The sequence below is a fragment of the Gekko japonicus genome, unplaced genomic scaffold, assembly GCF_001447785.1.
Source record: "Gekko japonicus isolate JY-2015 unplaced genomic scaffold, Gekko_japonicus_V1.1 scaffold1727, whole genome shotgun sequence".
Classification (NCBI taxonomy): Eukaryota; Metazoa; Chordata; class Lepidosauria; order Squamata; family Gekkonidae; genus Gekko; species Gekko japonicus.
The window spans coordinates 109,131-130,100 of record NW_015161451.1 but is presented as its reverse complement, the minus strand read 5'-3'; the positions used below and the strand labels follow the sequence as shown (position 1 = coordinate 130,100).

General features: G+C 48.4%; 1 protein-coding gene across 4 annotated transcripts in view; it reads left to right on the top strand.

The window, feature by feature from the left end:
- DLG1 (discs, large homolog 1 (Drosophila)) overlaps positions 1–20,970 on the top strand; it is a 137,848-nt gene that overhangs the window by 78,192 nt on the left and 38,686 nt on the right. For all 4 annotated transcript variants that reach the window (XM_015429078.1, XM_015429076.1, XM_015429077.1 and 1 more), the window contains 3 exons: positions 1,688–1,812; positions 4,824–4,993; positions 5,435–5,574. In XM_015429078.1, the coding sequence (XP_015284564.1) occupies positions 4,915–4,993; positions 5,435–5,574 (219 nt within the window). In that variant the 5' untranslated portion in view covers positions 1,688–1,812; positions 4,824–4,914. The remainder of the gene's footprint in view (positions 1–1,687; positions 1,813–4,823; positions 4,994–5,434; positions 5,575–20,970) is intronic.

Below are 20,970 nucleotides of genomic sequence, written 5' to 3'. Positions count from 1 at the left end.
CCCCCCCCCCCCACTGCAGACCCTTTTGGTTTGCCTGTAAACTTACTCTGTCTTTAGTCAGTGGCTGCTCCTCCCCTTCTGCCCCGTCTCTGAGAGGGGGGAAGACTGCTGGCCTCCTCTGTATATTTTTGGCAGGCTTCTTGGTGTAATGAATGTCTCTGAGTAGTAAGAGAAAGGCACTTGCCCGGTGGCCAGACTCTCTGCTGCAGAGCAGTCGGCCACATGGGGTGGCTCAGCTGTTAGGTGTGGGGAAGCCCTCCGGGGGGAGCCGGAGATCCACGGGGGGGTGGAGGGACCGTAGGGTTCAGGTCCTGCCCCTTAAGGTGCTGGAAGCCACAGGGCCTGGCTTGGCCTCCGATGCGTGGGAGCCCAAGCACACCCGCTGGGGAAGCGACGGGCAGCGGGGGCCGGGGGGGCCCTTCGTCCACTTGGGGGCGGGGAGGCAGAGAAGATCTGGCCGCTGTGGATCATTTTATTTATTTATTTATTTATTTATTTTATAGACCACCCTCCCCTATCCATAGGGCTCAGGGCAGTGAGCAGCATTTCAACAATACATTCAACAGACCACATTTCAGTAAATACCTTTGCAGTCAATTAAAACAATAACAGTCTGATCTAGATGCTTCCAGGGCCATCTCTAATACTCTGAAATAGTCTTAGAGATGGCCCTGGATGCATCTAGATCAGACTGTCCCGATCCACTCTGGGTGGCGCTGCCGCGTGCATCACTCTCCAGAAGCTGCCCCGTGGCACAGAATGCTGCAGCCAGAACACTGCCTGGGGTGGCTCATAGGGACCCTCTTTCTCCTGCTGGGGCCATTTTTGCTGGCTCCCAGTTCAAGGGACAAATATCGTCCTTTAAAGCCCTATGGAGCTTGGGACCCACATACCTATTCCTTTATGAGCCCAGCTGACCGCTGCAGTCGTCTTTGGAGGCTCTGCTTCAGGTACCTTCATCCACCTGAGCCCAGGGGGTGGCAAGCAGAAAAAGGGGCCCATTGCTCGTGGCCCCAAAACAATGGCGTTCCCTGTCTAGGGAGACTGGCTTCTCTTCTGTCATCATCTTCTGCCAGCAGGTAGAGACCTTTAAGAACCTTTAAAACCTTGGGGGCCCTAAGTTGAGTGAGAAGGTAGCATAGCAGTGTTTTAAATGGGTAGCAATTAAATCAATAAATAAAAGCCCGAGTGGGAGGAGAGGTGGTAAGTGTGACCTCTGGCTCGGAGCGGGTGCTGATGCCTTTTTGCCTTTGTCAGAACACTCCATGTGGATTTGGGCTCAGTTTTCCCTAGAGAGATGTTTATTCTGGTGCAGTCACCATACATCACTGCGTCTTGGGTGGCGTGGGTGCTGCTTTCGTTCAAGTCTGGTCTTTGTGTTTGGGAGTGTGCCCCAGTGTCTCTCTGGGGTACTGTTGAGAGTCTGGATTGGGGCCCAGGAAGAGTGGGAAGATGGCCGTTTCCAACTGATGACGTACGCAGGTTGGGTTGTCCTTGTCCCTCTCAGTGCCAAGGTCAGATGGGGAGGCCTGCTGTACGTTTTGGCAGGTTTTGTTCCTAAGTGCTGTCCGTAGAGGGCCTGTCTTGTCTCCCTGTATTAGTTTTCCATCTGTTTGGGGTGCCGTTGGCAAAACGGATCGTTTGGAATCTAGGGGCTTCTCCTCCACCTGACATGTTCCTTTTTCAGGGCAATTCAGGTCTTGGCTTCAGCATTGCCGGAGGAACGGACAACCCACACATTGGGGACGACTCCAGCATCTTCATCACAAAGATTATCCCAGGGGGCGCGGCAGCGCAGGATGGAAGGCTGCGGTACGTTGGACACACGGCCCACGTGAGGCCTGGGCTCCACCTCAAACCCGCTTTGGCCGCTGTCTGGGGGGGGGGGAGAGGGGCTCACGCCTGGGCCCCCGGCCTTGGTGCTGATGCTCCTGCTGCGCCCCCATGCTGGTGCGTCCTGGAGGCGAGCTCAGAGCCACCCAAGCCAGCGTGGGATTCTGGCTGAGAATAGCTGCAGCAGAATCTTCAGCAGTGGGATTCTCCCTCAGATGGAAACACAAACCTTCCAGCTCCACAGACACGCAGGCATTTGTGTGCAGGGTCTCTCATTTAGGAGGACAGGATCCTCATACAAAGGTGGAGAAAGAACCTGCAGACGTGTGCTGACCGTGGGCAGACAGTCGTCACTTTTTCCACCTGAAATGTGGGTGGATACCAAGGTGCATTTGGTGTGACTATGAATCCACAAGGGTTAAGCTGACACTACATATAATAAACATACAAAATTTATTTAGGTGTACACATTTTAAAAAACTTAAGACTCATTTAAAATATTCACAATCAGACCTAAAAAACTTCTCAACATTCATACATAGATGGGTTAGTGCTGTGCAACTGAACCAAACGCGTTTCGGCCCCAAAGGGCCTTCCTCAGTGGTCACAATCCAAAATACAAAGTTGACATACAGTCCAAAAAAATATTTACATAAGATGTTAAATATATATGCAGTATAAGGCCAGATGTTATGTCCTAGATAATAATTACCAAAAGAAAATAAGGGAAAAGGGGAAACAAGGAAAATGTCATTATAATTTCTCATGTATTTGTTTTTCTACTAATTGAAAACTAATATATATGAGGAATAAAAATTACCTTATATATTTATATGTATATTGCTGTTCTATAGGATAGGCCTCAGGTATGGCCAATTAAAGTCCACTAATAATTCCAAATCTAAAAGGGAATGAAATAATTACATGCAATTGTATACTTCCAAAAGGATTTTTTTTTTAATTTTTTTTGACAATCTGAATTGGCCTACTAACCTGGTAGCATAAACTTGTGTGAGTTGACTGTATGTCACTCCATCCTGTACAAATTCTGGTGTATTTCCTTTTGGAAGTATACAATTGCATGTAATTATTTCATTCCCTTTTAGATTTGGAGTTATTAGTGGACTTTAATTGGCCATACCTGAGGCCTATCCTATAGAACAGCAAGCTGAGGTGGGCAGTTGGTTATTAATTTATAATTTATTCCCACTGTCTTACAAATCAATTAAAAACAGCATAACGATACATAGGTACAGCAGTAAAAAAAAAAACCCCACTAAGAGCGGCCAAAAGAGAGTGTGAATGCACTTTGCTTAAAAGCCCTCATTAAAACACTAAAACAATCAGACAGCACAGGTAAAATGCATTTTGGGGAGAGGAGGAAAATTAGCCAAAGGTTTGGAAAAGTAAAAAAAATTCCCTGACACCTAAAGGAAGTAGATTTGGTGTCAGGTGAATCTCTGTGGGGGGGGGCACCACAGGGAAGGCCCTGTCTGCAGTACTCACCCTCCTTGCTTCTTCTGGCTGGGGGTGGTGAGCAGAGCCTCTGAGGAAGCCGGCTGGTGGGCTTGTGTAGGAGGGGGAGGCATCTCTCCACGCACCCTGGCCCCAGACCACCCTGGCCCTCAGAACGTCTCGTAAGCAAATCAGCAGCCAGTGGAGATTTTTCGGAACTGGTGAGTGAGGGCCCTGTAACGCTGGTCTGATGGCAACCTTTCCCCTGTATTCTTGAGCGACTTCAGATGTGAAGCTCTCTGTTCTTGTCCCTGGGCTGAAGTTTGCACTGAAGAAGTGTCAGGAACCGAATCGTTCTCAGCACTGATACAACTTTTAGGATGGCCAAAGGGCCACACGTGCTGGGGTGTGTGTGTGTGTGGTCCTTCCTGCTCCAGGAGTCTGATGAAAGATATAAGGGGGGGGGGGGGGGGACCAGTGCTCCCTCTAAGCCGGGGGGTCGTGTTTGTGAGCAAAAATTCTACTTCGTGAGGTGCCGGCATTAAAGTTGTGAGTGAGTCATTTGGCTGCTGCATCATCAGTTAGTTTGCCCTGGAGCCCTCCTTCCTGAGCTAAGACAAAAATGTGTGAGCCGGAGGCTAAAAAACTGAGAGGTAGCTCACACCAGTTCAGCTTAGAGGGAACACTGGGGGTGACCATCAGTCTCACTTATGTGTGGAGCCAAAAAGTGAGCTTTTTCACATGGCTCAAAATGGCAACACTGACATGTTTCAAGGAAATGGAACTGCACTGTCAGAACAGAAGGGAAAAACAAAATAGTCGGAATAGTATCCCAGAAGAGTCAGCAGTAGTAGTGGTTAAGACGCTGAACTGCAGGCTGTGGAAGGTCAGTAGTTCAGCGGTTCAAGACCCGGGTGCCGCAAGACAGGGTGAGCTCCTGTCTCTAGTTCCAGCTCCTGCCAACCTAGCAGTTCGAAAGCAAGAAATTGCAAGTAGATAAATAGGGACCACTTCGGTGGGAAGGTAACAGCGTTCCGTGCGCCTTGATGTTTAGTCATGCCAGCCACATGACCACGGAAACGTCTTCGGACAGCGCTGGCTCTTCGGCTTTGAAACGGAGATGAGCACCGCAACCCTAGAGTCGGATTCGACTGGCTTTCGAGCAAGGGAACCTTTACCTTTACAGCCAGTACAGCTGTCACTGACAAGACTGCTTGTGATCGGGGGGCGAGGGGGTGTGGCATACACGACAGCACGTGCCACTGAACGAAGGAGGACTGACTTCTGGGTAAACGTGCGCAGGATTGCAGGGGGGAAAGGAAGCTTGGAGGTGACCTCTATAGTTTTGGTGGTTCTTGCTCAGCATGTTTTATCTGTTGTGCATTTGAAGCTGAGAGCAAGCCCCTGTTGTTCCCAAAGATGCTTCGTGGTTTGGAGTTGGGGCTGCTTAAATCCAAACCTTAAGCTACTGTTTAGTACAAATGGCTTGTGGTGGGATAGGAGAGCTCACAGGAGTCCTTGCTGCCTGTCTGCAGGGTCAACGACTGCATTTTGCGTGTGAATGAGGTGGACGTCCGTGACGTGACACACAGCAAAGCGGTGGAAGCTTTAAAGGAGGCCGGCTCCATGGTCCGGCTTTATGTCAAGAGAAGGAAACAGGTCACAGAGAAGATTGTGGAGATAAAGCTTGTGAAGGGCCCCAAAGGTTTGTGGCAGCTGGGATGGGAGCGGGCGGGGCCTGGGGGCCGGCAGACAACTGCAGCGGGCAGGAGTCCGTGTTGCTCTGTGGTCTCCCTCCCCCACCCCCCATGCATCTGTGGGCGCAGAGGGTCGTTTTCAAAGACCGCCCCTCAGAGACCGCCCCTGGGATTCTCTGTGGCCGTGTCCAGTCAGCTGAGAGCAGCACATGGCCGCGGGTGTCCCTCAGGGGGATTCAGTGTGCTTTCCAGCAAGTCAAGGGACATCTTCGGTGGTCCCATTTTTCCTGCCTGGTTCCTACCTAACTGGCCCCTGCCCCAGAACCTCCTTTCTGTGCCTTTCCCGGGCAGAATTCCAGATAACCGAATCCAGCCCTGGTAGGCTGAATAGCAGCACAAGATGCCTGCAAGGTGTGGAAATGATGCTGACGGTCTTTCCTTTCTTGAAGCAGGTCTTGGGTTCAGCATCGCCGGGGGTGTTGGAAACCAGCACATCCCTGGAGACAACAGCATCTACGTCACCAAAATCATTGAAGGAGGGGCGGCACACAAGGATGGCAGACTCCAGATTGGGGACAAGCTTCTGGCTGTGAGTGGCAGTTTGGCTTTCCATTTGCTTGCTTGGCTCCTCTCCCAGCGGCACTGTGTAAAGTGAATAAATAGTTCATACATCTGAAAACATGAAATATTTCATATAAGTTTTTTTCCAGCGCTCCCCGAGTTTTCTGTCAGAAAAGCTGAAATGAAGTCCTCAGAGAAGCATGGGACTGTCGCCGTTTACCCCCCCCCCCCCCCCTCCTGGGTCGCCCCCCCCCCCCCCTGTTCCCCCCCCTTTTTCCTGGGCCACACCATACCACTCTAAACCAATGTTCCCTCTAAGCTGGGGAGGCTTGTGAGCAAAAATTCTACTTTGTGAGCTACTGGCATGAAAGTTGTGAGCCAGCAATTTGGCTACGGCATAAGTTAGTTTGCTCTGGAGCCCTCCTTCCTGAGCTGAGACCAAAATGTGTGAGCTGGAGGCTAAAAAACGGTGAGCTAGCTCACACTAACTCAGCTTAGAGGGAACAATGTGCTAAACAGCAGCGTTTTGATTCTGGACATCTCGTTTCAGTCCCTTTCGCCAGGGTCCCGTGGCAGCCATCCTCACAAGCCCCGCCTCTCTTCCAGAGCTCTAAACCAGTCTTGTGATTTGGGCCTCAGGCAAGTCCAAGCGATTGTCAGCGGCTCAGAGCCCAGGGAACGAACTGCGCGGGATGGGAGGGGCGGAGCCAGCCTCAGCCTTTAAAAGGGAATGGCAGCAAAACCTCTTTCCTTTGGGGGGGGGGGGGGGGGGGTTAGTGGCTCTGGAAAGGAGAGTGTCAGCTTAGCTGGGCTTTTATTTGGCACTTTTTTTTTTTAGTTAGGGTTTGCGGATCACCTTAGGGGGGAAAGCCTATTCTTGTGAGACCCATAAGCATCCTGCTGAGGGCTCACCATTTCTAACTGGTGGTGTGTGGAGGTTCTTTGGGCAGGAGCTCCTGTGTGGCATAAGAGCCGCCTTGAACCTGCCGAGGCACCCTGTCCAGAGGAAGGGGAATCAGATCTCTCCCCTCAGGGGTCATCTGCTTTTTGGGGGAGCCAGCCTTATTTTATATACCTCAGTTATCCACACATCCCATTTGCCTCGTTAAATACTTCATCTTCTGTTAAACAGACCTTTGGTGTTCATCTCCATCTGCGTCTTGCCTGTCAAGCCAAAAATCTAAGAAGCGGGCGTCTCTGTCTCTCTCTCAGCCTCACATGCATTCACAGCCTCAGTCTTTTTCCCCCCTTTTCTTCAAATGAGAGACCTTTAAGGAGCACACAGCGCTCTCTCTCTCTCTCTCTCTCTCTCTCTCTCTCTCTCTCTCTCTCTCTCTCTCTCTCTCTCTCGCACTACCAATCTGTACTTCAAAGCTTGTGTCCCCCTTTCTACTTGAGTGTGGGCGGCTGGAGTTCAGAGGATCTCTAGGAGAGGCCCTGGTGGGGGGACTGGATGCCTCAGAGCCTCCCCCAGCCCCACCTTGTGGCCGCCACAGATTCCTAGCATGAAATGTGGTCTCATCTGCAAACTGGGCCACTTCACTGCGCATCCCTCATTCCAGGACATTTAATTACCTCCATTGTGAAAACAGTCTTGATTTTTACTTTGTTTTCCATCATTTAACCAGTTTCTAATCCATGAGAAGACTTGTCTTCTTATCCCATCACTGCTATGCTTATGCACAAGCCTTTGATAAGAGACCTTATCAGAAGCCTTTTTGAAGTCTGTTCAAATTTTTTTCTGTTAATTTTTTCCCAAAGTATTCCAAAAAATGGTGAGACTGGACTTCCGTATAAAGAAGGCATGTTGGTTCCTTTTCATGGCTTCTGTGGAGTCCCACATGGGGACTGCGCAGTCTCAGGCCACCTCCGGGGGAAGAGCTACCAAACTTTCTTAAAAGAAGAAGGTCCTGGAGCCTCAGAGTGTATCCCCGCCCCCCCCCTCCGCCTTCAGCGCTGCCTTTCCTGCCCAGGGGGTCGGTCATTCATGGGACGGAGGTGGGTCAAGCACCCTTCCCCCAGTCCTCTTCCTGCTGCCATAAGGAGAGCACAAGCTTTACCGAGCTGCTTTCTTCAGAGATAGTTTTGAAGTTTTTTCCTCTGCACCAGGACTCCAGAGAAGGGGTAGGATGGCATTGTTTAAAAAATGTGAGGCGTGCAGAGCCCGAGTGGCTGAAAGCCATGAGCACAAGCCATGCCTCTTCTGTTTGGGTGAAGGGCATGATCCTGCCTCACGCCCTGCACAGCCCCGCTTCACGCCAGAGGCCAGAGAAGGAGAGGGTCAAGGCTCCTCAGAGCAGCCTCAAGGCGGGGTCATATGACACAGTTTGTGGAATGATCCCGGAAGAGGAAGAAATGCTCGCTAAGGTGTTGACGCTGGAAGAGCGAGAACAACAGTTAAATGTGGCCAGTCGTGTGGCAGGCTGCCCCAGCAGGGCACCGGCGTCAGGCGTCATCGTAAGGAGGCCTTCCTGGTTGAGATCCTCAGCCCTCCCCCAAGACGCCAGGGCCAGGACGGAAGACCTTCCACTGGAGGGCGGAGAGCTGTTCAGTAACCAGGCGGATGGTGTTTGAGACCTGCATCGACAAAAATAAGATAACGTCCACGTCTCCAGGGATCACTCCTGCTCAGCCCTAGAAGCAGAGGTACTTTCTCAGGCACTCTCAAAAGATTTCGCCCATCCAGGCCCTGCCGTGACTTGGAGGACAGGCCCCAGGCTCCCCAAGCAGCCCAGCAGTCCTCTAGGCCATCCTGTCCCCAGCAAGCTCAGGGCAGGGTGCAAAATAAGCGAAGAGGAAAACGTTCCTCCCGTTCCCCCAGGAAGTAGCAGCCGCGAGGGGGGTCAGGAATGTCCTGCCTAGCACAGGACGCATTCTTTGGGGGCAAGTTGTCCAGGCTTTTTGCCGGTTGGAAGGGTGTTGTACATAATTAAAATATGGGTTATTTCTTGACATTTGAGCCTCTGCCTTCATATCATCCCCTCGGTGATGTCCGGTCACAAGAGGTCTCCTTCCTCTTGGCCCAGGGTGCCAGTTACTGTGCTTGCTGCAGGCTTGGGGGAGACAGGATTCTTTCCTAGGCATTTCACACTCGACAAAAAAGGGGAAGGAGGAATGCCCATTTTTGGATCTGAGGGTTCTGAACAAACACCCTTACAAGCGGCACTGCCCTTGCCAGAGGAGGACCTATAGTTCGCAGTACTGGACCTTAAAGATGGACACTTTCACATAGTGATCTACAGAGCATGTAGAAAATTCCTTCGCATCATGCATGAAGGCACACCATGTATGAATATGCAGTTTTGCCTTTTGCGCTCGCTACAGCACAGAGACTGTGTTTACCAAGGGCGCCTAGCTGGGTGGTTGTTCCTTACCTGAGACTCAGGAGCTGCACCATTTACCTGTACCTCAACGACTGGCTCTTTGTGGATAGCTTCTCCTCCCCCTCCCCCCCCCCCCCCCCCCGGCCTAGAACATAATCTTTGGTTCGCCCTTCATGCCCTCCAGGACCTTGGCTTTCTTGTTAATGAGAAATGTTGCCTTCTTCCTCCCGTTCAGTCTATGGATTTTGTTGGGGCCACAGTTGACTCCATCAGGGGAAGAGCATTCCTGCCATGGCAAGGGCAAATAATCCACCAGGAATGTTCAGGAATTGCTGGGCTACCTGGCCTCAGCCGCAGCAGTGATCCCCCGCGCTAGACTTCACATTAAGACCTCTCCAAAACCGCTTTGTGTGCACATTTAATCCTGCGGTCACAATGGAGAAGGCTCTCAATCCCCCCAGGGCAGCTCTTAGGACCCTGAGCCGGTGGGCTCGCTTATCACACATCTGCTCAAGGGGGCTCCTCTGGGGGGACACACGTTCCTGTGATGTGCAAGTCTTCACACGGACTCTTCCGTCACAGGTTGGGGGGGCACACTCTGGCGTTCCACGGGGTGAGAGCAGCACGGACCCGCTTTGAGTCAAAACTTCACATCAGACTGTAAGAACTCAGAGCTATTCGACCCGCTCTGGCTTCTTTTGCAGTGCACCCAAAGGGACGTCAAGTTCTCTTGGCTACAGACAGCGCGACGGCCAAATTTTACATAAACAAGCAGGGAGGCACACGTTCCATGTGCCTCTGCAGAGAGGCATCTCTCATCTGGCATTGGGTGATAAAACACAGGGTGTATTTAACAGCCATACACATTGCAGGGCAAGTCAGCACCCTAGCAGGAATACTAAGCGGAGATCTAGACATGAATCAGGAGTGGTCGGTTGTCCATCATTATCTCCACCCCATCTTCAAAGAGTGGGGTGTCACGGCAGGACCAGGGGGCGTGACACAAGCAAGCGAAAGTCCATAAGCAGTCCGAGGTCAAGCTGAGCAAATCAGGCAGCGAGGTTCAAACAGGTTTAAATCACAGTCCAAAAGCAGGGTCAGACATACCAGAGTTTCAAGTCCATAAATCACAATGATACCAGAGGAGTCAGAGATGAATGCAGAGTCAACGAAGCCGAGGGTCAAAAGCCGAGGATCAAGCCAATAATAATTCCACAAGGTCTGGAGCAGAGATGCAAGGATTCAGGTCCTGACAAACGATGTTTGCCTGCACAAATGACTGCTGGCAACAGACTTGCAGATATACAGTGCTAGCTAATTAACTCATTAGCTAGCCGGGAGCGAGGTCAGGATCCTGTCAATATTCAGGGCTAAGAGATCTTCTGGCACACATGCGTGCATTCTGTCTTCGCTCTCTCAGCTGCTGTCTCCGTACATTCCGGAGCCTGGTTACAGGTGGTGGTGAGTCTGATGACGAATTACTGGTATGCAGCAGAGACTGATCCCTTGCAGGTGTTCCCTGGGAGGCTCTATCCTCCTCACCACTTAGATAGCTTTCAGCTACAGGATCCAGTCTTTGCCTTTCTGCTGCAGTACTGTCCTCAGGAGCCTGTAAGTCCACAGGCTCCTGGCTGGCAGGTGCCTCCTCAGGGGCATCAGCAAGGGCAGGCATGACATCAGCAGGGGCAGGCATGACATGGGGATCCCCCTAAATAGACCTCTTTGCCTCCACCACCAGTGCCGAATGCAGCCTTTTTTGCTCCAGGGCAGCAGCGGACCACGACCTGAGCCCATTAAGGGGAGGGCAGGATATAAATCCAATAAGTAAATAAATACTTGGGGATGCATCCCAGTTGCACTGGCACGGTCACCTATTTGATGAGTTCCCTTTCAGGTATTCCACTCAGATTCATCAGTGGAAGGAAGGGGTCACACCCAGCCTGGATTGCACCTCAACCGTTTTCATTACTTTTGCAACTGCTTTGCATTTACATGGCACTTTCTGCGTCCTCTCCCCCCTCCCCCCTTTACCACCTGTACATCTCTGGCCAGTTTCTTCATACCCTCCATGCATCTGACGAAGAGAGCTGTGTTTCTGGAACGCTTATGCTGCAACAAAGTTTGCTAGTATTAAAGGTGCTGCTGGGCTTTTTACTACCTTTCCTCCTTTTGGAATCCTACACAAGGCAGTGGCCGAACTGAAGGCAGACAGGGCCACCTGCATACCATTCGCACCCTATTGGCTGTGAAGGGTGTGGTTTCCTGCCACTATGGTTAGGTGGCCAGGGGGATTCCACGGGTCCCTTCCCCCAATAGGAGATCTCCTCTGCGTGGCCCCGCCTGCCATCCCGCGGTGCGGTCTCTGTGCCTGACAGCTGGGTCGATTCTCCTTCACAAAGAACATAAGAACATAAGAGACGCCAATGTTGGATCAGGCCAAAGGCCCATCCAGTCCAACACTCTGTGTCACACAGTGGCCAGAAATACCAGTGCCATCAGGAGGTCCAGCAGTGGGGCCAGGACATTAGAAGCCCTCCCACTGTTGACCCCCCCCCCAAGCACCAAGAAGACAGAGCATCACTTGCCCCAGAGCCCCTAGCTATACCTTGTGGCTAATAGCCACTGATGGACCTCTGCTCCATATGCTTATCTAATTCCCTTTTGAAGCCGTCCATGCTTGTAGCACCCACCACTTCCTGTGGCAGTGAATTCCATGTGTTAATCACTCTTTGGGTGAAGAAGTACTTCCTTTTATCCGTTCTAACCCGACCGCTCTGCAGTTTCATGGAGTGCCCACGAGTTCTTGTATTGTGAGAAAGGGAGAAAAGTACCTCTTTCTTTACCTGCTCTTTCCCATGCATAATCTTATAAACCTCGATCATGTCACCCCTCAGTCGTCTTTTCTCCAAGCTAAAGAGCCCTAAGCGCTTTAACCTTTCCTCATAGGGAAAGTGTTCCAACCCTTTTATCATTCGAGTTGCCCTTTTCTGCACTTTTTCCAAAGCTATAATATCCTTTTTAAGGTGTGGTGCCCAGAACTGCACACAGTATTCTAAATGAGGTCTTACCATTGATTTATATAGGGGCATTATTATATTGGCTGATCTGTTTTCAATACCCTTCCTAATAATCCCCAGCATAGCATTGGCCTTCTTTATTGCAGTCACACACTGTCTCGACATTTTCAGTGAGTTATCCACTACAACTCCAAGATCTCTCTCTTGCTCAGTCTCTGCCAGTTCAGACCCCATCAATGTGTATTTATATTTAGGATTTTTGGCTCCAATGTGCATCACCTTGCACTTGGCCACATTGAACCCCATTTGCCATGTTGACGCCCACTCGCCCATCCTTGACAGATCCCCTTGGAGTGCCTCACAATCCTCACTGGTTTTCACCACCCTGAACAACTTTGTATCATCCGCAAATTTAGCCACTTCACTGCTTACTCCCATCTCCAAATCATTAATGAACAAGTTAAAAAGCAGTGGACCAAGTACTGATCCCTGCGGTACCCCACTGCTTACCACCCTCCACTGAGAAAATTGCCCACCTACACTCACTCTCTGTTTTCTATGAACTAGCCAGTTTTTGATCCATAAAAGGACTTGTCCTTCTATCCCATGATTTTTGAGCTTACTTAGGAGCCTTTGATGAGGAACTTTATCAAAAGCTTTCTGGAAGTCAAGGTAAATAATATCTATTGGATCCCCCTTGTCCACATGTTTGTTCACCCCCTCAAAGAACACTAACAGGTTAGTGAGACAAGATCTTCCCTTACAGAAACCGTGCTGAGTCTGCCTCAATAGGTTTTGTTCATCTATGTGCCTACTAATTCTTTCCTTAATAATGGTTTCCACCAATTTACCCGGTATCGACGTCAGACTGACTGGCCTGTAATTTCCCGGATCTCCTCTGGAACCCTTTTTAAAGATGGGAGTGACATTAGCTACCTTCCAATCCTCAGGAATGGAGGCAGATTTTAAGGAAAGATTACATATCTTTGTCAGGAGATCTACAAGTTCACATTTGAGTTCTTTCAGAACTCTCGGATGTATGCCATCTGGGCCTGGTGATTTTTCAGTTTTTAAGTTGTCTATCAGTTTTAGGACCTCCTCTCTCATCACCTCAATCTGACTCAGGTCTTCCAACACCCCTCCTGAAATCAGTGGTTCTGGAGTGGGCAAGCACTTCTCATCTTCCACAGTGAAGACGGAGGCAAAAAATGCATTTAGCTTCTCAGCCATTTCCCTATCATCCTTCAATACTCCTTTTACCCCTTGGTCGTCCAAGGGCCCCACTGCCTCCCTGGCTGGTTTCCTGTTTCTAATGTATTTGAAGAAAGTTTTATTGTTGGTTTTTACGTTTTTTGCTATATGCTCCTCATATTCCCTTTTTGCCTGCCTGACCTCAGACTTGCATTTTATTTGCCATAGCCTGTGTTCCGTTTTATCAGCCTCACTGTGACTAGCTTTCCACTGCTTAAAGGAATTCTTTTTACTTTTTACAGCCTCCATTACTCTGTTTGTTAACCATGCAGGCTTTTTCCTATACCTGTTTGTGCCTTTCCTAACCTGCGGAATATATATTTTTTGAGCTTCTAGGATCGTAGTTTTAAATAGATCCCAAGCTTCCCCAATTGTTTTGACCCTTTCTACTTTTCCTTTCAGTTTCCTCCCCACGTGTCCCCTCATATCAGAGAAATTACCCCTTTTAAAGTTAAAAATGGTTGTGTGAGTCTTTTTGGCCAATTCTCTATTTGTACAAATGATGAACTCAACAACATTATGATCACTGTTTCCAAGCGGTGCAATCACTTTTACATCTCTCACCAGGTCTTGAGTGTTACTTAGGACCAAATCAAGGATCGCCTCTCCCCTGGTAGGTTCCGTGACCATCTGCTCCATAGCACAGTCATTTAGAGTGTCTAGAAACTCAATCTCTTTTTCCCGACTAGAACACATATTGACCCAATCAATGTGTGGGTAGTTAAAATCACCTATTATTACACAGTGTTTTTGTCTAGTTGCTATCTTTAAGGCATTCATCATTTTATAATCCTCCTCTATCTTTTGATCTGGTGGGCGATAACAAACTCCCAGTGTTAAGTTTCCTTTTGGCCCCCCTATTTCAACCCATAGAACTTCCAGAAGCGAATCCAATTCACTTAGCCTCTCAATCTTTCTAGACTTTATACCCTCTCTGACATACAGAGCTACCCCACCTCCAACCCTTCCCCCCCTATCCTTCCGATATAATATATAACCGGGAATCACTGTGTCCCACTGATTTTCCTCATCCCACCAAGTTTCAGAAATACCCACAATGTCTATTTTTCCCTCCGACACCAAGCACTCCAACTCCCCGATTTTACCTCGGACACTTCTAGCATTTGTATAGAAACAGCTGTAATTTCCCTTACAAGTTAAGCCTGCATCCTTCCTCTTGCTATCTCGAGTCGTTGTCCGGCAGTCCATGTCACCAGCCATGGCCTCTGTGGACAATTTCAATCCACCTCCCTGTAGAAAAGCAACCGGTACCCCCTCACCTCTCTCAGATGAGCCAACCCGAACCAGAGACTTTTCATCTCCTGTCGGCTTTCCCCCAATATTCAGTTTAAAAGCTGCTCTGCCACCTTTTTGATTTTAAGTGCCAGCAGCCTGGTTCCTTCTCGGGACAAGTGGAGACCGTCTCGCCTGTACAGCTCCCTCTTGTTCCAAAAAGTATCCCAGTGCCTAACAAACCTGAACCCTTCCCCCCTACACCATCGTCTCATCCACGCATTGAGACTCCTGATCTCTGCCTGTCTCTCCGGCCCTGCGCGTGGAACAGGTAACACTTCTGAGAAGGCTACCTTGGAGGTCCTGGACCTAAGTTTCCTGCCCAGCAGCCTAAATTTCTCCTCCAGGACCTCACGACTGCATTTCCCCACATCGTTGGTGCCGACATGCACCACGACCACTGGCTCCTCCCCAGCACTATCTACCAGCCTATCTAAAACACGCGTAATGTCCGCTACCTTCGCACCAGGCAGGCAAGTCACCATACGGTCAGTACGCGGGTTCGCCACCCAGCTGTCTACCTGCCTAAGGATCGAATCACCCACTACCAAGAGCCCCCCTCCCACCCTGCTCAGGGATGGTTCCTTGGTGCAAAAGGAGAGCCGCTCACCAGCTGGGGAAGAGGTCCCTTCTGAGGGCACATTCCCCTTATCCTCAGCATGGTGCCCTGTTTCCCCTAGACCCTCATGCTCCCTGACAGCAGCGGGGCTGCCAGATCCAGAGTGGGACGAAGCTAACAAGTCCCCGAGAGTCTTTTCTGTGTGCCTAGCTGACTGTCTCTGCTTCTCCAGGTCAGCCACCTTGGCCTCAAGGGAGCACACACGTTCCCTGAGAACCAGGAGCTCCTTGCACCGAGGACACACCCAAGACTTCTGCCCAGTGGGCAGATAGTCATACATGTGACACTCCGTGCAAAACACTGGATAGCCCCCAACCCCCTGCTGGCATTCTGGCTTCATAATTCTTTTAAAATAAATAAATATAATCCCCCTTTTAAACCCTTGGTATTTATGTGGGTTTTGTTATCAAGTCAAATTATTTTACGGGAAAGACAAAGAGCCTAGGGCCTTGTCTTTCTGGCTCTTTTTGGGCTTCTTACAGCGCCCCTAGTCTAAGAGTCCCTAGGCTAAGAGCCACAGGCAAAGAGCCCTTTAGCTCACCCTTCGGCTCGTGCCAGAGGCTCGTGCCTCTGCCAAGGTGTTTCCTTAAATAGAGGCCTCCCCCAGCAGAGGTCAGGCAGCAGCTATTCAAATTCAAATTCACCCAGGCACTCAATCACAGGCAAAACAATGCCCCTTCCACTTCCTCTCAATTACAGGCAATCCCAGTCAAACAATGCCCGTTCCTCTCCCACACTCAATCAGCCAGGACTCTGCAAGAACTCTAAGTGCTTCCACACACTGCTAAACACAGTTTTCCCACAAAATATCCTTAGCTGAATTCTCTCAGCTGAAAGCAAGTAAAAGAAACCCACTCACCTCTCTCACAGCTCTCTCTCCTGCTCCTGCTCAGAGCTCAGCTGGTCTCCTCTGCCTCTGGCAAGGTGCTTCCTTAAATAGAGGCCTCTCTCACAGCTCTCTCTCCTGCTCCTGCTCAGAGCTCAGCAGGTCTCCAAGGGCCAAGGAGGCTGTGGTTGCTTCTCACAGACCTCCTTCTCATAGAGCCAGTTTGGTGCAGTGGTCAAGGGCGGCGGACTCTAATCTGGGAGAACCGGGTTTGAGTCCCCCACTCCTCCTCCACATGCAGCTGCTGGTGTGACCTTGGGTCAGTCACAAGTTCTCTCACAGCTGTTCTTTCAAGGGCAGTTCTCAAGAGTGCTCTCTCAGCCCCACCTACCTCACAGGGTGTCTGTCTGTTGTGGGGAGGGGAAGGGAAAGGAGATTGTAAGCCGCTCTGAGACACTGAGTGAAGGGTGGGGTATAAATGCAATCTCCTCCCCACCCCCCATGGAAGAAGTGTATGTCATGGACAGAGGAAAGGGGAGTCAGGCGGGACACCTGTGAATTGTCTAAGATATTTAATTATCTAATTATTTTGAAGGATAGGGGTCCATCAGAGTGCACTTGACTGCAGTTTCAGCATTTCACTGGGGAGTCAAAGGTTCCTCGGTTTTCTCTGCTGGAGATTCCAGGAAGGTCCTTAAGGGTTTGCATAATTTGTATCCACCTGTTGTATACCTGATTCCCCAGTGGAGTTTATCCCTCGTTTTGTCTAAATTAATATATAGAACCATAGAGAGTGGGAAGGGGCCATGCAGAGACCACCTAGTCCAGCCCCCTGCCCAGTGCAGGACCAACCTGAAGCAGCTCTGACAAATATTCCTCCAGCCTCTTCTTGAAAGCTGTCGGTGAAGGGGAGCTCACCACCTCCCTGGGCAGCTGATTCCACCTTTGGACCACTCTGACCGTGAAAACATTTTTCCTAATATCCAGCCGATAACCTTTCTGCATGTCATTTAAACCCGTTGCTTCGGATCCTGTCCTCTGCTGCCAACTGGAACTGCTCCTTGCCCTCCTCCAAATGACAGCCTTTCAAATATTTAGAGCAATCCTGTCCCCCCTCAGTCTCCCTCTTCTCCAAACTCAACATTCCCAGGGCCCTCAAGGCCCAAGATCTCTTTTGCATACGCTACTCCCCAGAAACGTATCCCTCATCCAGTATTTGTGCTTGACATTTTTGTGGCCCAGATGTAATACTGTGCATTTATCTTTGTTGAATTGCATCCTGTTCACAACTTCCCACTTCTCCAGAGTATTCAGGTCTTGTTGAATTTTAACTCTACCTTCATGGGTGTTTGCTACTCCTCCCAATGTGGTGTCATCAGCAAACTTAACGAGTAGCCCTCTACCCCTTTATCCAGATCATTGATAAAAATATTGAAAAGTACCAGACCCAAAACCGAGCCCTGCAGCTGGACACCTCCCTCCGATCCAATCCCTTTGAACCAATGGCAAAGTCTGATCTATCATTTCTCTCGTATAAAGCAGCAGTCTCTCTGGTGGCAGCCGCCTCTGCCTGCAGGTTGGGAGAACGGCACACACACTAAGCGGCTGCAACTCCCCTTTACCAAAATTCCACGCAGACAAGGCAGTGCTCAGGCCAAATCCGGATTCCCTGCCATCCTTTCCTGAGCCAAGACAAAAAATCTGTGATCCGGAGGCTACAGAACTGTGAGCTAGCTCACGCTAACTCAGTTTAAGAGGGAACACTGGTCTTTACCGTGCGTAGGGTTTGGGGGGTGTTCCTGGAGTCTTATCGCCAGCACCATTCTTGCTCCTGCTGGTAAAAACTAGCAAGGGGTGAGGGACTGAAGCTGGGGGGGGATGGCCTGCTGCCGTCAGGCAAGTGGCAGCCCCGCCGCCTCTGTATCCCTTTCTGAAACTTGGCTTACCATTTCCTGCCCTTCAGATCCATTTACTGTGTTCAGTTTTAGCGCCACGTTGCACATTTTGCTCAGGTAATCAGCAGTTTTACACTTGAGTTCTTTGAGAACCCCCTGAGTCATGTGCCATCGACCCAGCTACAGGTTGGAGGCTTCCGGTCAGGTTAAGATGGCGAATTAACGCATCCCGAAATTGCTCGGGGTGGGCGACGGCTCCTTCCGACAGCTTGGGCTAGCTATAGCCCAACGCAGCAGCCCCCAGTGAGGGGGGATGACCAGCAAGCAGCGGTGCCCAAGTAGAAGTAGAGATCAGCGTGATTAAGCCTCGGAGGGGGCTTGTGTCACGCTTTGAACTCCTTCTGCAACGCGGGCGTATGCGAAGCAGCACTACAGGAGCCGATCAAGCTGGACTACCAGCATAAATCCGTCGTCACCCGATTTCTTGAAGAAGAGGTAGAGTAATTTTTTGTAAAGAAGCAGTGCAACACTCTGTTTAGACGTGAAAGATAACAAAGACTGTTTGCTTTGTCAAATTTTGACGAGATTTGGACTGAGCGGTTGAGCGCAAAAAAGCATTTTAAACCCGGTAATCCTTTTTCGGAGAAAAAAAAGACTTGATCTTAACAGCTAAAAAAGCAAAAATCTAACTGTGTTGAACATTCTTGTGGTCAGAGTAAGATAAGGCTGCTGTTGAAAATCGAAACTGTTGCGAGTTATCGTGTGAGTTGGGAATCCGGTGCCACAAAGATTGGAATCCGACTGGAAGTGTGTCTAAGCGGTGTGTCGACCAGACTGGAGTTCTGCAACCGGAAGTGGATCGGCATTAATAAACGAAGGACCGGATGAGCGAAGAAGCAACCGGAAGGGCACTGTGAGCTAAAGATTGACCTACTCTAGCCAGAAAATCATAGAGGAATTGCGCCCAACATTTTGTGGAGGACCGGAATTTAAATTAAAGTTTTTGGACTTTAAAACTATCAAAGAAAAAGCGAAAATAAGGCGAATCGGCTAAGCGCATATAGATCTGTTTATTAGAGTGAAAATTTTGGACTTTGTTATAAAATTTTTAAACTTCAAAACGGAGCCAAAAAGACTGAGGTCAGCATCAACATCAAGCCCCAGAATGGCGACCAAAGAAAAGAAAGAGTGGCAGGCAGCAATCGAAGCAATGGAGAGAAGAATGACAGAGGCGATACAAGCACTAGGAAAGCAGCTGGAGACAGAAATGGCAAAGCAGACACAGAAACATCTGGAACAACTCAAGGAGGTACAGGAAAAGAATATATCAGCAATTAAAGAACTGGTCACGTCCGAAATAGCGTTGGTAACAAAAGAAGTGGAGGAAGTTAAGAAAGAAGTCCAAGGTATGGCAACAAAAACGACAGAGATGGAAGAAAAAGTACAAAAAACAGATAAGAAATGCGATTCAATGACCCAAGAACTAAGAAGAGTAGAAGCAATGATGGAATATAGATGGATGCAGAACCACCTAAGATTTAGAGGTATAGAAGAAAAATTGAATGAAAACATAAGGGAAATCATAATCAAAGCATTGACCGAATACTTGGAAGAAGATGATGGGGAAATTGACCATGAATTTGATTTGATATACAGAGTTAACTCAAGAGTAGCGGAAAAGAGAAACCTACCTAGAGACGTAGTTGTACAATTTTTCACCACCAAAATGAAAGAGGACATTTTTAAGAAACAGTTTACACAACCACTTGAAATTGATGGAAAGAAAATAATGATAATGAGAGAGCTCCCAAGAACAATCCCACAAGACAGAAGGAAGTACACAAGGTTTGTCGTTTAACTACAAAGGTGGTAGGCATGTAATTAAATCTGTTGAAGATCTCTTTAGGTTTAAGGCGGACAATTTAGAGGATTTTGGCGAATTATAAATTGAATCACAATGGAGTACAAGTTTTTATCGTGGAATGTGAATGGACTTAACTTACCTAACAAAAGAAGAAGAGTCAAACATTGGATAGAAAAACAAAAGTGTAACGTAATTTGTTTGTAAGAAACTCATATTAAGCATCGGGACTCTAAATTTTTAATTAACAAATCACTTGGAGAAGAATTTTATTCCCTATCTTTGAAAAAGAAAAGAGGAGTTGTAATTTATGTGAAGAAAGAGTTTCAACCGAAAGAAATTTTTAAGGATTCAGAAGGAAGATTTATAGGGGTGGAGGCTGTATTGCATCAAAAGAAAACTTTAATTGTGAATGTATATGCACCCAATGGAGCGAAAGAAATTTTTTTCAAAGACTTGATGGAGCATCTAGATCAATGGAGTTACGAACAAACAATATTGGCCGGAGACTTTAACGGCACGGTGAATAACAAATTGGACAGACAGTCTAGCAGAGGAGATGAAAAAAGTGGGAAACTGCCAAAAAGTTTTTTTTAAGCTTGATAGAACAAGAAAAACTGGAGGATGTATGGAGAAAGTGGAACCCGACTGTTAAGGATTTTACCTTCTACTCTAACAGACATAGCTCTTTTTCCAGGATTGATATGATTTGGATGACAGAAGAGATGGTTCTGAAGACACATAAAATTAAATTATTGCCAAGAAGTGATTCGGATCATAACCCGATGATATGGAAATCGACAGAAAAGGACAAACAATTTTTATGGAGAATTAATGAGGACTTGTTGGATAAGAAAGAAGTATTGGACTTATTAAGGAAAGAGACTCAATTATTCTTCCAACAGAATTTAGATCATGGAACGTCCATACAAGCAGTATGGGATGCATATAAAGCAGTAATGAGAGGAATACTTATATCACAAAATGTAAAACTGAAAAAAGAAAACTTTAAAAAACAAGCCGAAGTCTTAGAAAAAATAACCCAAAAAGAAAATGAATTAAAGAAGAAGCCTGGAAAGAAGAAAATAATTAGGGAATTACAATTGTTACGGGAACAATTAAATGTGTCATTGAATCAAGAAATGTATTGGAACTTGAAAAAATTGCAGCAGAAGTCTTTCGAGGGAGCAAACAAGCCGGGGAAATTCCTGGCATGGCAATTAAAAAGCAGGAGAGAGAGGAGAATGATTAACAGAATAGTTGAAGATGGAAAAGAATATGTTGATCCCAAAGGTATTAAAAGAGTTTTTTTCAAATACTATGCGAGATTGTTTCAAGG